This window comes from Semicossyphus pulcher, unplaced genomic scaffold (genome assembly GCF_022749685.1).
Source record: "Semicossyphus pulcher isolate SPU_LCO1_2020_fin unplaced genomic scaffold, fSemPul1.0.p SCAF_3, whole genome shotgun sequence".
Taxonomy (NCBI): Eukaryota; Metazoa; Chordata; class Actinopteri; order Labriformes; family Labridae; genus Semicossyphus; species Semicossyphus pulcher.
In genome coordinates, this window is record NW_027211704.1 from 4,518,217 (window position 1) to 4,533,889 (window position 15,673).

The 15,673-nt window shown below is 42.0% G+C and overlaps 1 protein-coding gene across 1 annotated transcript in view; it reads right to left on the reverse strand.

The window, feature by feature from the left end:
- LOC138605689 (metabotropic glutamate receptor 4-like) overlaps positions 1 to 8,001 on the reverse strand; it is a 155,208-nt gene extending 147,207 nt beyond the window's left edge. The window contains exon 1 of the mRNA XM_069678091.1: positions 7,438 to 8,001. Coding sequence (XP_069534192.1) covers positions 7,438 to 8,001 — 564 coding nt within the window. The remainder of the gene's footprint in view (positions 1 to 7,437) is intronic.
- Between the last annotated feature and the right edge of the window lie 7,672 nt (positions 8,002 to 15,673).

The window sequence follows — 15,673 nt, forward strand, 5'->3', positions numbered from 1 at the left end:
ACTTGTCAGAAAAATGAACACTTGGATGTAAATCAGCATGATAATAACTAACTCTAATGACAGAAACCATGTTTGAGAAAAATGTATCGGGCGTGTATTTTGATTTTATAGTTTGACTCATGTCCCACCTGTTAACATGGAGGAGGCGGGCTTTATGACCTATACTGCAGCCAGTCAGCAGGGGGCAATAGAGAGGGTTTGGCCTCACTTTAAGGGAGCTGTCATGTCGTCCATCTTTTTATACAGTCTATGCCAGGGATGCCCAATCCTGCTCCTGGAGAGCTACCTTCATGCATGTTTTAGGTTTCTCCGTGCTCCACACCTGATTCGAATGTTTTGCTCATTATCAATCCCCTGAGAAGCTTCAGTTGATAACGAGCAGATCATTCAAATCTGTGTTCAAGTACAGAGAAACCTAAAACATGCAGGAAGGTAGCTCTCCAGGAGCAGGATTGGGCACCCCTGGTCTATGCTATAGACGATGAAATCAGTTTCTAAATGGATGTTTTAGACGATTTTCTTTTTATACCCAAGATTTGTTTCCCTTTATGCATCGAGAGTTTGCTAGAAATTAAAACAAAAAGCTCTAATTAAATCTGAGATAGATTAGATTTTAAATCATTTAATCTCAGTCTGACGAGCTAAGGCGGCCCCAGAAGATAAGAAAATATACATAAAGATAAGCTGCACTTTATTGATACTCTTTGGAGGAAATGTACTCGTTAGAGCAGCTCAAGAGCCAGAGAACAGGAAAAGGGTAAGAAGGAGTAAGAAGACCTTGAGTTGACTTGCCTTTATGAATATCTGCACTTGTGTCTGAGCTACAGGATTGTACACAGAGCTTTGCAGGACAAACAACACGGTGAGCTATAAACTTTACAAACCAAGTTTTAATATGACCCATAAGTGTTTAATTCAGGGTTTTTTACTGAGAATTATCTCCAGAGATCTCCCCTCTCCTAAACAAACACTGCATAAGTAGTTTACGTTACAAATCCGTGTTGCTGTTCTTTAGCTGGGCTTCTGGGATGCGACTTGAGCTGCCACAAACTCGAAATTGCTTGTTTATCTGATAACTTTAGTCCAGAGATCTGATTACTAAAATGTGGTTGTACCAAAAACTGTGTATATACAGTAGATGGACAACGCGTCTTGCGATGGTGACGTCATTCCAAGCCAGAGTTGCGCAGTACAGATCGGCGGGTGGAACTTCAATGACTGTAGTGATTGTTTTAGTTACGTCTCCTCTCACCGTTCCTTCTCTACTCTGCTAATCCGGAACAGATCAGCTGCAGGAGCCGTATTTGTCAACAGAGCTGTCAATCATCATTTTGACAGCATCAAATAACTAATTAAAAGTAAACTTGTCAGAAAAATGAACACTTGGACATAAATCAGCATGATAAGAACTAACTATAATGACAGAAACCATGTTTGAGAAAAATGCAGTGTATTTTGATTTTATAGTTTGACTCATGTCCCATCTGTTAACATGGAGGAGGCGGGCTTTATGACCTATACTGCAGCCAGTCAGCAGGGGGCGATAGAGAGAGTTTGGCTTCACTTTTAGGGAGCTGTCATCTTTTTATACAGTCTGTGGGTTAAACAATATTGTTAAATACGACAGTGCCTTGACTTTAAACACTAAGAAGGTTTTCAGCTAAAAATGTGTTTTAACGTTCAGCCATTGAACCGTCATACGGTGCATACGGAAAACTCTGAAACTCTGTCTTGCAGTTAAACATGGCTCTCACATTGGCTAAAATAGGGTTGACCTTGAACTGAAAAAGAAAGGGAATATACTCTAATCTTATATCGTCTATAATCTTTTCGCTGAACGGCCAAATCTAATACAAACTACAGTTCTGATCTCTTTGGGAAAAATAAACCCAGAAGGCCCTTTGATCTTTAGGAAGGAGTCAGCCATTCCTCGAGTCAGAACCAAACAGGTTGAGCTGCTGCAAACAGACACAAACTGCAGATCTTAAACGGACCACTTTCAAAACTTTAAATATTTAAAATCTTTAAAGTTCAAGTTAAACTCTCTGCTGTTCTTATGTGTATTTAATTTAAAGTTTCTCTACTACACTTCTGTTGCATTTGGAGCGACTTAAAACTGCACTGTAAAATGTATTTTGCCAATATCATCCTAATGTTTGTTTTTTTTAGCTAAAAAGCACTTTGAGTTGCCTCTGTGCTTGAAATGTGGTACATAAATAAAGCTGCCGTGCCTCGACTTGGATCACAGTTGTTGAAGTAACAGGCACAACATGCATAATTGCTAATCTGCCTTAAAAATGTATAATTCACCACTGTGGTTCATTATTTACATGCTTTTACCAGCAATGTTATCATGTCCAAAATCCCACAAGAACTCACTTGAAATGAAGCTCAGAGATGGCAGCTCAGGGAACCTCTAATCAACTATTCATAATCTTTGGTGTTTATCCAGCACTAAATATTATTTGCTCTACTTTTTTTTGTCAGTTTGGAGCACTTAACCCTTGAGGTTTCTAACCAATTAAACTGCCTCACATTAATTAAAGGCATGCCATGCAGGAGCAGCCAAGAAACAGCAGGCGGCCGGATAATGAAAAGATGATCAGGTAGGTGTTGATGTTCTGTTTTTTGCTGGCATCGCTTTATAAATCTCAGGTAGGTGATTCGCTGTTGCAAGACAGTAGTAAAGGCTCCTACACAATGTGAAGTCTCATAAACAATAACTCAGTGGGTCAGCTTATGTGTCTCCAACAAACAAGAGTTTGAACTCCGGGTGAGGGGAAAATGTCAGAATGAGTGGGATGCTGAAGGCCTGTGTGCTCTTGCATGAAAACATTGTTTTCTTCTTCATTCCTTCCTCTAAATTTATCTTCTCTTTTTTACTCCTCTGTGTTCCCCTTCACTACTGAAACGAGCCCTTTCAGCCACTGTGAGATGCTCTGTCCAGCCGGCAGTAAACTGTAATGTCAGAACAAGGAGCAACCAAAATGCTTTCCAGTGAGCATTAAAGGCTAGGACGCTCTGAGCTTCTTATTTCTGGGTCAGTGCCTCTCTATTGTGCAACTCATGTGCACCGCTGAATGAAACAAATGGAAGAGTTATAAAAGATACTTTGTCTTCCCACTGAGCGAGATCCAAACTTTTGCTACGGTTGAGTAGAAAAGGAAATCCCTGTCAGGACATCTTGCTGAGACAAACACTAGTCAGAAGGGACGGACCTGGGAGAACAATCTGTGTTTTAGCTGACGTGAATCAACTTCGCGGACACATCTGCTCTGCATATGAATAATGCAATCATCTGACATTACTTGTCTGTGATAGTGAATTATCTTTTCCCCAACTGCTTGTCACAGCGGCTCCCTCTTCTCGTGGAGCTACAGCGAAATGTTCTGGAGCTGCAGTTCCTGGTTTCCCTGTGTTACCCTTACATAAGGTGGGAGTAAAATATTCATCAAGCTGCTGAGGAGCACATCTGTATGCAGCTGAGTGCTGAGGAAACACTTTTCTCTAAACCTGCTAACTACACCAGGGCAGCTGCTGCTGCTGTTTAAAGCGGTTGGCGTGCAAATGTGCTTGATTGCCTTCGTGTCTGCTAGTGTTTGTGTGTGTTAAGTGTTTATATGCATGGTATGTTGTAAGGGTTGTACAAGCGTACAGTAATTCACATGTCTACATGTTTAAGTGTCCGCCTGTGCTCATCAGTATGCCGAGTTTGTCCTCGTGTGCATGCATTGCCTCCATTTAAAGCAAACATTAATGTCTAGACGCAGTGCTGCTGGTCATCCTGCCTCTCTCTGCATGGTAGGTCATGCAGCACATTATCTCTTGCTTGCACAGGGTGTGTTATGATACAGCCGTTAGGTTAAGTTAGTTACCTCCGGGCCATCAGCAGATCCATCAGGACCAGGAGCTCGCATCCGGCTGACCCGTGTATCCTCCAGGAAGCCGTAACTCAAGACTCCGTCTGGATGACCACACACCACTCTCCATTAAAGGTTTACTGTTTAATCTATAGGACGGAACAGACTGCTTTACATCACGTCAGGAGCCTTTTCCCTTTTTTGATTGTTGTAACGACTGTTATTCAATTAGAGCGGATGTTGATTGATTGGCAACTGCCTGGAACAATATTTGATTTTCAATAGTGTGACTCAGAAGCCTTTACTGAGGATGAACTGGTGAAATCTCCCTGTGTTGATCTAGTCAACTGACTGCCGTCTGACTGAAGCTGCTTCTTAACCTCCAGCAGTTTGGATGTAAAAAGGCAGAAGAGGGGACGGCTAATATATACATTGAGGATAAGGAGAAAGGAGATCAGAGAATTCCAAATTAAATATGCAAGGACACCGCTTACGTGCATTAATGAAGAAGGAATGAGCACCGCGGTAATGACGAAGGATTTGAGGCTTCCATGTGAGAGCGGGATCAAGAACACGCTGCTGGAGAGGCTCATTACTGTGGCCAACACCAGCTCCTACCTGTGTGAGCACGCATACACGCATATTTTATGTGTGAGAGACAGATAGAGAGATATAAAGTTCACGCACAGGGCTCCACCATGTGTGTTATTGTATGGTTTATAGAAAGCACACCCGTTCGTAGAGACATAGAATAGCTGGAGAAAATAACACACCAACATCAGGACATATTAAAGATGCACAAACTTAGCGTGTGTGCGCTCTGTCACACTGGATTCAGTCTGGTTAACGCTGGGGGCCTCAACAAGCAGGATAAATCCTGTCTGGTTTGTAACACTCTGGAATCAGGGAGCTTATCTAATCATACACATACTGCAGGCTGTTACTGGAGAGTATTAGATTAACCAATATGTAAAGCATTAAAAAAAGTAAATCAAATCCTCACCGATATCTAGGGCTCTGAATCTTCCAAACCCATTCACTAACATGAGCTGATACAGATTTGCTTCTTCTTTGTTGCATTTTGCCTCAATACACCTTTCTTAGAATTACATTGATAATACTTTAGTATTCATGCCCTTTGCCCACTTTACACCCCAACAGACCAGCAACCCCACAACTCACTGATTCAATGGAACCAGTCTGTTGTCATTCTTACACACAAGATACTCTTAAACATCTGTATAAGATGCAGCAGTGCTGAACAACTAAAAACAAACAACTGCAGATACTTTCGACAGGTGCTCAGAGCAGCTTCTCTGAGTGACGAAGGCGGTGGTCTGGCAAGACGTCCAGAGTAACAAAAAGTCTGCATGGAGGGGCACCTGTTTAGCTTAGTCAGTGGAGAGGGCGCCAAGAGAGGGCGTCAGCCGAGGGTTCGACTCCAACTCGTGGTGCTTTGGTGAATGTCAGCTCCCCATGTTTACTGTCAATCTTCTAAACATCTGCATGGAGTTTTTATTAGACTTAACCACGCAGTTTTTTTTTGCAGATAGCTTCATATCAACCACGTTGCTGACGTGATTAACCACAGTGTGACGCTTTGTCACAGCGTCTCACACAGACGCAGAAGGTGTTTAATGACCTGGGCTGAGAGCATGTTGGTATAACAGCCTGCATGTGACGTCTCGTTTCCTTCAACACTCTCTTTTACTGGTTGACATCATCTGTGCTATAAAAACACCAGAATTCTGCAGTCAGGGATATAATAAGTTTACGTCCTGATCATGGGTCTGCAGTGATATTCTGCGCCTCGTCAGAGCCTCTCTCCTACATGGCTTTGGCATGGATGGCATGGTGTTGATCTCACTGGAAGGCAGGAGAGGAAGCAGTGCCAGTCTGGTCTGGTATAGTCATCGTCTAGCATTCAGCATCAGAGCTGAGCGCATCAGGGGGACAAATATTTTTACCATTGTTAAATCAGTTATGTCTTTCTTTAACCTATCCTTTTTTTGATCAGTAAAAATAATTAAAATATTGAAAATGCCCATCTCACATTCTTGGAACACGCTTACATCTTGTTTTTTCTTACCCAATTTAAAGAAATGCCCAAAAGGCAGTCCTGAGACATCACCTTCATGAAATTGGTACGACACAGAGCAGACAGACGGACACCCCACGACCATTCTACCTCCGGCCATGGCTGTCACAGACGCGGTGGCACAGAGAGAAGTTTTTGCCTCACATTTGAGAAGTTGCTTTCAGAGAAGAAAGTAAAGAATAATGACTGTAGCGATTAATCGGTTATAAAAATACTCTACTTACAGATTGTCTCAGCTGATAACTCTTCTATATTTCTGTTACACTTGCACTGGGTTTGCAGTTGGGTAATATTTGTAACAAAATAAAGCCTAGATAAGCCTTGGTTTGTAAAACCTGCCATGCTTTTATCCTGTGTTGCTCTGTGCACCGACAGCAAAAAAAGCAAAACCGTCTGATGCTTTAACGAACAAATTGAAGTGCAAATACTTGAGGTTAGAGCCAATTTTGTGGCAGTTAAAATCTGGACATCCACAGTGTCCTTAACTAAGACACAGAAATCTGCTGCAGGGAGAGTTTAGTGACTGAGCCACCGCCTGACCTCCCGGTTCTTTTATGCAAGACGAGAGGGAATTCTCCTCCTGATTAGGCAGGAATTTTCATGCGAGATCAAGGTGAAAGTAAACTTTGGAGTCAGGATTTTAATCAGCCTTTAAAGGTGAAAGCAGAACACAGAGGCTCTGAAATACATTTTGAAGTTGGTTATGAAGTCAGAGCGCTATCTGAGGAAGAATCTCTCATTTTAATTACCACAGAATTTTAATAAGCCACCACCCCGTCGGTCCCAGTGAAAGTGATTTGAGTAATATGTGTGCTAAAATGTGTAATTGCCCATGAAACTATTACAAACACGAGACAGAACTTTATAAAAAGTAATTATTTTCAAAAGTCAAAGAAAGGTGTATTTTTCTGAAGTGAGCCGAGCAGTAAACAGCAATCACACCTTCAGTAAAGTAGAAAGAGCTATTACGCTTGCCATGGCTGGCTGGGTGGAAAATAAAATGTGCGTTAAATAATTCATCAAATGTCCAAATGTACATAACAGGACTTTTTTCTCCATAGTGTAAGCAGATGTAAACAACAACCTGAATGGAGAATATGAGGGCTATGGGGTAAAAATGAAATCAAGCCGTATCCTATTAATCACCTCTGTATAGTGACAGGTAATACCTCTCTCTGCTTAGAAACGAACTCCTGCAGGGCACAAGTGATGAGATTTACCACGGGATCTCCTCTCTAAACTTATGAAAGTGTCCATTGTGTGGCAGCAGATATCTTACACATATTGCTCTCACAGTGTTCAGCAGCTCCTGTTGTTTTTCCAGCCACTGCTATTAATTATTCAAAGAAATATATAAGAGGATCAATAAAGCAAAAACATCACAAATCACAGTTTTCAGTCTCATACAGTGCTCAGCAGCAGACGCAGCTTCTCGGCTTCGATGCTCACACAAACAAAACGACAGTGCTGATGTCTTACCTTAAACAGGCGCAGTATGTTGGCCACCATGATGGAGACGGAGCTGGAGGAGGCCCCAATGACGCCCACCACTCTCTCCGGTTTGGTGATGATCGGCGCGCCCCCGCCCAGACACTTGACGTCAGTCCCGTCCTTCTCGATCAGAGCCTGCACGAAGGTGAGCGACTGCTCCAAGGCGTGAGTGTCCCTGGAGCAGGTGTCCAGCACACGCGCCCCCAGCGTGATGTTAGGCAGCAGATTATTGTCATTATTGATACGGTCAAGGGCAAAGAGCATGGCCTCCAGTCTGTGGATACCCTTCTCCTTCTTAAGCTCCCCACACGGCTTGCCATCGTGACCCCTGGCGTGCACTGGGAAGAGCCCTCCTAAGGAGATATCCCCGTCAATGCGGATGGAGTTCAAATGTGTGTGTCCCGGCCCTTTGGGTTTGGCAGCCTGAGCGGCCTTCAGGGAGCTGTGGAGAAGCAGCAGCAGCAGCGGCACAATCAGGCTGTGTCTTTGGCAGCCGGTACGATCCGGTCTACACGCCGGGGGTTGAAACATGACCACGGCCCGAGCACACATCCGCACCGTACAACCAGACCCAGCGATCAGGAAACAACAGCAGCCAGGTATTATTTTATGATGGCCAGAGGGTTAATTGCAATACCTCTTGAAGGAGTTGGCACAGAAAATGCTTCCTCTCATGTCTCTCCTCTCTCCCAGGCATTCAATTAATGTAGAATAGGAGCTGGGCTCTTTCACAGGATGTAATCCTGCTCTCTTCTCCTCTTTCACTCTCTCACTCCATCATCTGACCACAGTGGTGGTAGGCAGCTGTTCTTGTGTCGGCTGTTACTCACAGACTTGCCTATGGAGATCCTTCACTCGGGGCATTAGGGAAGAACAAAGGTGAACGATAAGCTTTTTCTCTCTCCCCCCGCTCTCTATCTCTCTGTGTGTCTCTTTCCTCTCCACCTCAATCAGAAGTTTTTAATCTCCCCCTTCCCCTGGGCAGGGATTTGGTATATGTCAGAGCCCTCAGGCCTGCTTAGGTCCACAGGCTTCAGAGTGAATTCCTGAAAGATGAAAAAGAGAAGAGTTGTGAGAAAGGGAGAAACAGAAAAGAGGGTAGGCATTTGTATCGGGATGAGCTTTTCAGTACCTCTTTTTTTGCTAACCCTTTTTACTGCAGCATTATGAGGAATGAAAAGACATTTCTGTTTCCAACTCCTCTCTTTTCTTTTATACAGCCTTCCTACGTCCATCACTTTGAATTCTAAAGGTTTCCATGAACTCTCAAGGTTGACAGGGCTGAGTCAGATCCTTGTGCTTCCTTTTCAGCCATCAGCCTTGTTGGCGGACACACTCAGCCTTCATCACGATAATGTGACAGTCTTAGATTATCATTTTTCCTATTGTTGTCGTTGAGTTTACATCAAACTGACATATTGAGACAGTTTTCTGGTTCTGGTAACACAAGACTCTGCTGTGGACAGAGAGTGCTGCACAAATAATCCCAAAACCCAAATGTTTTGGCACTGCCTGTTCCCTTGTCATACTAAATCTTTTTTAATGGGTTTTTGGTCAGATGCCTGAAATAATGTCTGAGGTTAAAAAAATAGATTTTCATATTTTGTACTAAGTCACAAAATATGTCAGTAAATAGCCCAGCTGTGAATTTTGCAGTTTTTAAAATAGCCCAATCAATATATCTGTTGGGTAATATTGTCAAATACGGACCTATCAGAGGTACATCGGCTTATATTTTTCTGATATGCGGCAACACTCTCAGTACCTCTGCATACTCATATCAGTGTCGACAAAGAATAGGTCTATTTTCATTCCAGCTCAAACATTTACTATATTGAACATATCGGTTAACGGTGAATACTACTGTTCTAAGCACTTGCTCTCAAATATATCATTTACTGGTACGCCTAGTACTGACACATTTAACCCAAGTTTTATTCCTCCTTTTTTTGATGATGCAGGGTTCACGATGAAGTGTCTCAAGCCCCTTTTACACTGCCAGTTCAAGGCGGGATTATTACACCTGTCATGTTCTGTCTTCTGTGTAAAAAGCACAGAGGCGCAATGATGGAGCGAAGTCGTTCATTAAGCCTACATCTATCCGAGTTACACCTGAAAGGACATAGCAATGTATTGAAAAAAAAAGATTATAAAATTCAAGTGTCATACTTTTCTATCGTCTTTCAGTCGGTTAGAAAGCGTCTAAAGGCGGCGATCTTACATCGCTCGCAGGACTCGATTTTGAATGTGACAGCTCTGGGAGCCCCGACCGGAGTTGAGGCGGCGAACTTGTGCTGAGCGGGGGACTAAATTAAATCTAAATTTTCCAGGACAACATGAAATTATTTCCAGGATATTTGGTCATTTTAATCAATTTCCAGGTGTTTCTAGGACTGGAAAACTAGTCTCTAAATTTCCAGATTTTCCAGGTTTTCCAGGACGCGTGGGAACCCTGGTGAGACTACAGGGGTTGTCAGCTCCATGAAACATCATCACATTGAACCAGAAAAGTGGTCTTGAAGTTGGAATCATGTTACCGTACTGAAGTTTGTTTATAGCCTAAAATTAGCTTTGTATTTCTTGCCATTTTATTTGCACTGAACACAAAACTAACGAAAATCCAATGGAAAAATCCCATCTGCTTTAGCAGGGGGACCCGGAGCGACTGCTAACTTCCAGTTTGGCCAACAAAAATATCTCATCCCTGCAGCGCTCACTTAGCAGTACACGTTAAGTTGCTGTCCTGTGTAGTTGCTTTGTGTTTTTCTGTATTAGTATTTTCTGAAAAGTAATCACCATTTCTGCCGCAAAGCCAGTCACAACATTAGATAGACAACATTAACGTTAAAAAGGACTGAACAGGGTCCTGATAAAGCCGATATCTCTTAAATGCCAAATGGACCACTCCAGCATTTCCTCTGTATTTCTGCTTACTACAGGCAAAAACAATTACAGACAGTGTATTATACTGGAATTCATATGTGGCTCTCAGAGTCTCTTAAGCATGGCTGAGTCTGTGCCTTTTAGGGTAGAACAGTTCAACATACCAACAGGGGTATGGTCCAAGAGTTTTACATTGTAATTATGGTACTACACATGGACATCTAAATAACCACCTGAAGATATCACTGCATTAACAAAGCTGACGTCTGATTCTAGGCTGCAATTAACACAGCAGAACTGTACTGAAATAACATCCACATCACTGGTCTCTGTTATTTAGCTCATGGGGAAATATAAATATTTCACGCATACTGAACACAGAGAGCTTCGATAAATTGCACGCTTGACCACTATAAAACCTTATTTTCAGCTCTGGGGTGGCAGATCAATCTTGATATGGCTGCATGTCATTATCAACTGCTCTGATCTGATTTTTTCACTTTGACAGATCGATGAATTTGAAAGCGTAAAAAGGTTACATTATCATTTAGCGGTGCTAAAGGTGACATTTTCAAGCAGCTTTTTGTGTTCGGGATGGGTCCAAAACCCAAAGATGTTTACTGTATTATATTGTAAGACTGGATTACAACTGATTGCTTAGTTGTCAAGTATTGAAATAATCCCAAACTATTTTGATGATAGATTATTGAGTTTGAGTAATATTAAAATAAAAAAGTCAAATTGTCTGATTCCAGCTTCCTAAATGTGAATATTAGGACATTTGAGCTTGGGCTTCAAGAAACACTGATTCTTTTTGATACAAAACAACAAATCAATACAAATAATACAGACGAATCATTTTGTTTCTGTCAACAGACTTTTTCAACTTTATACCTAACATCACCTGCATAGATGTGATCCAGTTTATTCTTTCAGGGATGTGACTGTAGCTGGTATGTAATAGGGATCGGCCGGGCCGATTATCGGCTCCGATATTCAGCATTTTGACGCATAACGGCATCGGCCTTTTTTTAAAATCCGACGGCCGATAAGAGATCAATTTAAAACTGGGTTATTTTGGCTCTGATGCAGCCGCGCCTCTCTGTCTGCAGCCACTACTCTGTCTCCAGCATTGTCCCACCCACAGCACTGATTGGTTACACGCAGAGCCATGGCACGGGTAACAGCCAATCAGCAGTGAAAGCTGTGCATGCAGAGTGCTCACACACACGGCGGAGAGGAGAAAAAGTTCATTTATTTGCAAATATTGTTTTATTTACTTTATAAAACTTCAGGAAGTTATTTATTTATTTATTTAAATTTTCAGTTAACTTTATAAGAGATGCTGCTGACCCTGGGAACTCCCTGCGCTTTTTGTTTGTTTGTTTAATAAACATATGATTAAAGGCATTTAAACAAAGTTAAATGTTGGAGTTTGTATTATTCAAAATTTTGACGCCAATATTTTCACTTTTACTGCAAATGAATATCGGCTCCAAATATCGGTTATCGGCCTCCTTGACTACTAATAATCAGTATCGGTATCGGCCCTGAAAAACCCATATCGGTCTATCTCTAGTATGTAATGCATGTTTAAAGCTCTATCCTGTTGAGTACATCTATATACACAAACAGAGACACAAACACAATACTAGCATACCACAGACACAAAATATGCCACTACAAGCTGTCCCGTACGTACACCCTGTTCAACCCTGAAGCTGTAATAGGCTGTGAAAGAACAATCTCCCTGCACACAGTGGCAGAATAGGCCTGTAGACATTGGTTTTCCAGAGGAGTGGGTTGAAGCCTTGGATCGGCAACGGCTGAGATTCATTGAGAGCATATTGGAAGTGACAAGGTCCTTTGAATACACCCAACTATCTCCTACTGAGAGAGAAGTAATTTTTCAGAGTTGATTCACTGCAGGTCCACTTTAACTGCTGCAGAGCACATGACAAGTGGAGAGGCAGCCCACTCACCTAAGCCCCCCTGTAACCAAATACAGACCATGCACCAGCATATCTAACATGAGGACGAACACTGAGGAGAAGGCAGGGGGCTGCCAACACAGATATGTATAGGTAGATAAGCAAAAGAAAACGGCACACGGCTCAAATATGAAACTGTCCGCCTAGACTTCAGATTTCTCACAGATGTCATCCAACTTCATGTTTTTACAAAAGACACGCAGGTGGAGAGACGGCTCATATATCTCCCTCAGACTGTAAAACAGCGAGCCAATCTGAAGGAGCATCTCGAGTGCAGCTGATGGAAAAAGATAGTTCACCACACACAAGATTAGGACCAGCATTATCATGTAAATCAGCTTGTTTGGTCTTGTTTAAGATGGAAATCTTAAAGTGTTCTTCTTTGACCAGGACGTAGGTAATTCATTCTTTAATCTTAAAGATCTGAGTGCTATGGGGGAGGGGTGGATATATCCACTGAATAAATCATTTTAGAAACAGCCCTCACTCTGGTGAATTCAGATTTTAATCAGGCACAGGGGTTAAGGCAGACCACCTTTCAGAGCTCTACTCAACGTGACACGTGGTGATGAAGTAAGCGAGTGGAAGGCGCTGTATTAGCATACTCAGTGAAATCCGGTTACACATTAGCAGTGTTTTCAATGTATCTTATTTCCACAACTCAGCTTTAATATAAGTAACACAGACTCAACTCTGCGCTTTGTATTATAATTCTCAAGCCTCCCTACAATGAACCTACTGCAAGGAAAACAGCGTTTCAGAAGGTAAAGGTGCTGAACGAGAAGACAAAATGAGTTTGTATTTACAGATCAGCCCGTAATGGCGTGCCTCAATAAATATGTACAACAGAGAAATGAGGGAAAACAACAAAAATGCTTACCAGCGACACAAAATGTCAAAGACAGCTGCAGGAATTACAGGAGATTCATATCAGGAGAACAACCTTTCCTCAGGTGCAAAAGCGTGTTTCTGAATATGCATTCATTTCAAAAGGCCACACAATAACCTTCAGGCAAATAAGAGTGTGTTCTTACATGGCCATGCGAGCCTCAGCTGCAGATGAATATACAGGAACACCTTCATTCTGGTAAAGAACCTGACAGTTAGAAAAATATTTTCCATACGCTTAGGAAGCCGTTTACTTCATGCATATTAAAGTTTAGGCAATTTAGAATAAAAGATTTAACTTAATACACTTATATTATACATAAATATTACCAAATAATTAAGATTTTTTTAAGGTGCATAAGAAGACCCAGTGTGGGTGTTTTTTTTACTTCGTCTCGGATGTTGCTTCGTCTACATATCTGTCATCAAGAGTAATTTTCAATCAGAGCATTTCTTTTTAGGTCCTGATGAAACCAAATTCGCATTTTAAGATGTTTTTTTTAATCATCTACTGTATGACGCCAGTATCTGTCCCAACTATATATAAAAAAAGGTTGTTTTGAGATGTTTTTCCCTTAAAAACAAGTAGATGACTCATGTTGGGGGGAAAACCAATATACAGATATCGATTCAAATTTTGCTATGCAACAGTTTCTTACATTTTTTATGTCCTTCCCCCATGAGGCACAGGACCTACAAGCTATCTTGCAGCAATGGCTTGTCACTGTGTTAGTGTTTACATGTTCTCACATTCAACACAATGGGCTCCTGTAAATGCCAGTCAATATATTCAACAAGACTCCCGCTGGCTTTCTGTTTTTTTTAATATGTAAATATGCTGAATGAAAAAGCAATCTGATACCTTTTTCTGGAAAACATAAAGTGCTGATGTGTGAAGGGAGAAAATAAATAGTTAACTCACTGGGAAGGAGATGTGATCCAGAAACTGTAGACCCCGCTTCTGCAACAAACAGAATCTCTTTTCACTGTATGCGTCCCTTCCACCCTCCTGCCCGCCCTTACAAATGCACTTCAGCAGGGAACACTTGAGATGTGTTCTCTCTGAAGCTGGAGCATGTGTTGTGCAGACCAGCCAACCCTACACCTTCAAACTCCATCATATTCACACTACAATTTTCCCATCCCTACCCAAAGCTTTTTACAGTCCAACTAGTACTGCAAATGGAACATTATAGATACAAACAAGGAAACATCTGAAATAAATGTCTATTTATTTTCAGCAGATTATTCCCCTCTTCATCTTCTGAGACCTGAGCAGCTGCTGGATGGCAAAGGCAGCCAGGGAAACTTTTAGAGCCGAGCTGTAGCTCTGCTCTCACAGATGGGCAGGAGGGGCTCTCTAATTGACACTCCAGCATGTTGATGCTGCACAGCAGATCAATAGGAAGGTAGAGGAAGGCTGCCCTGAGCAAAATGAATGGAGAGAGCAGGGCTAAGCTGCACACACAGAGTGGAGAGCTCAGAAGAGGCTGCAACTGGGTTTCTAGTGGAGGTAAAAATATTGAAATGAGCCTTAAAGGATGCGTCAATAAGAATGGATCAAACTTTCAAAGTTGCTCTTTGTTCACATTTGTTAGTGATCTGGGCGTAATACCTTCGTTTCCAGCAGCAAACCAGAAAAGTGCCATGCAATTAGTGCAATACACTGAGCGGAGCCGGCCATCTGTCACTGATGTGCTTTTTTCAGCCTGTCAATGCAGCTTTTCCAGCCTGAAAAATTTTGACACAGTTCTAATAGAAAACATTCACAGTTTTCTGTATTGTAGATGTGAGCTGCAGTGCCTTTTTCAGAATCAGAGTTGATGGTAAATGTAGTCAATCGTAGTCAAAAAAGCTGAGTGCCCCTTTATCAGAGCAGCACTGGCAGTGCCTACATGTACCAGGATGCAATGCACAGAAGCAGACGCACCCTCCGCTTCGCTCTGCTGTATTGCTTTGCCATCATACTCTGGCTCAAATAAATACTGCATTCAAAAGACTGCAAAAATGTATCCTTGTCCATTACTTTCTATGCACCCATAGGGCTGCTATTTTGGCAGCTTGTATTGTAGTTATTTAGTTAGTTTGTAGTGCAAGTGAAGGCAGAGGCTAGAGCACAATTAGCCCCCACAACAGAAATAGTATTTTGTTCCCAAAAGAGGCTCCTTCGCTGTCTGGAAGTGGTTCAGTTTTGCAGCGTCAGACAACGCGCAAACCACTGTAAACTGTGTGTCTAAAGTATTTGGCAACTAAAAGCAGCAGCAGCAGCAACACAATTTGTTTCAGCATTTCACACAGAAGCATGCAGCCAAGTGGGACAAGTGTGGGGCAGCTGAACAAATCAGTGGCCGACCAAAAACGTGAAAAATCGGGTAATATAACTGGCCTAAAACCAAATAACACTGTAAATCCAAAGTGGTTGAAAAACAATTGTTTGGAAAGATTCTGTGTTAAATCCATAT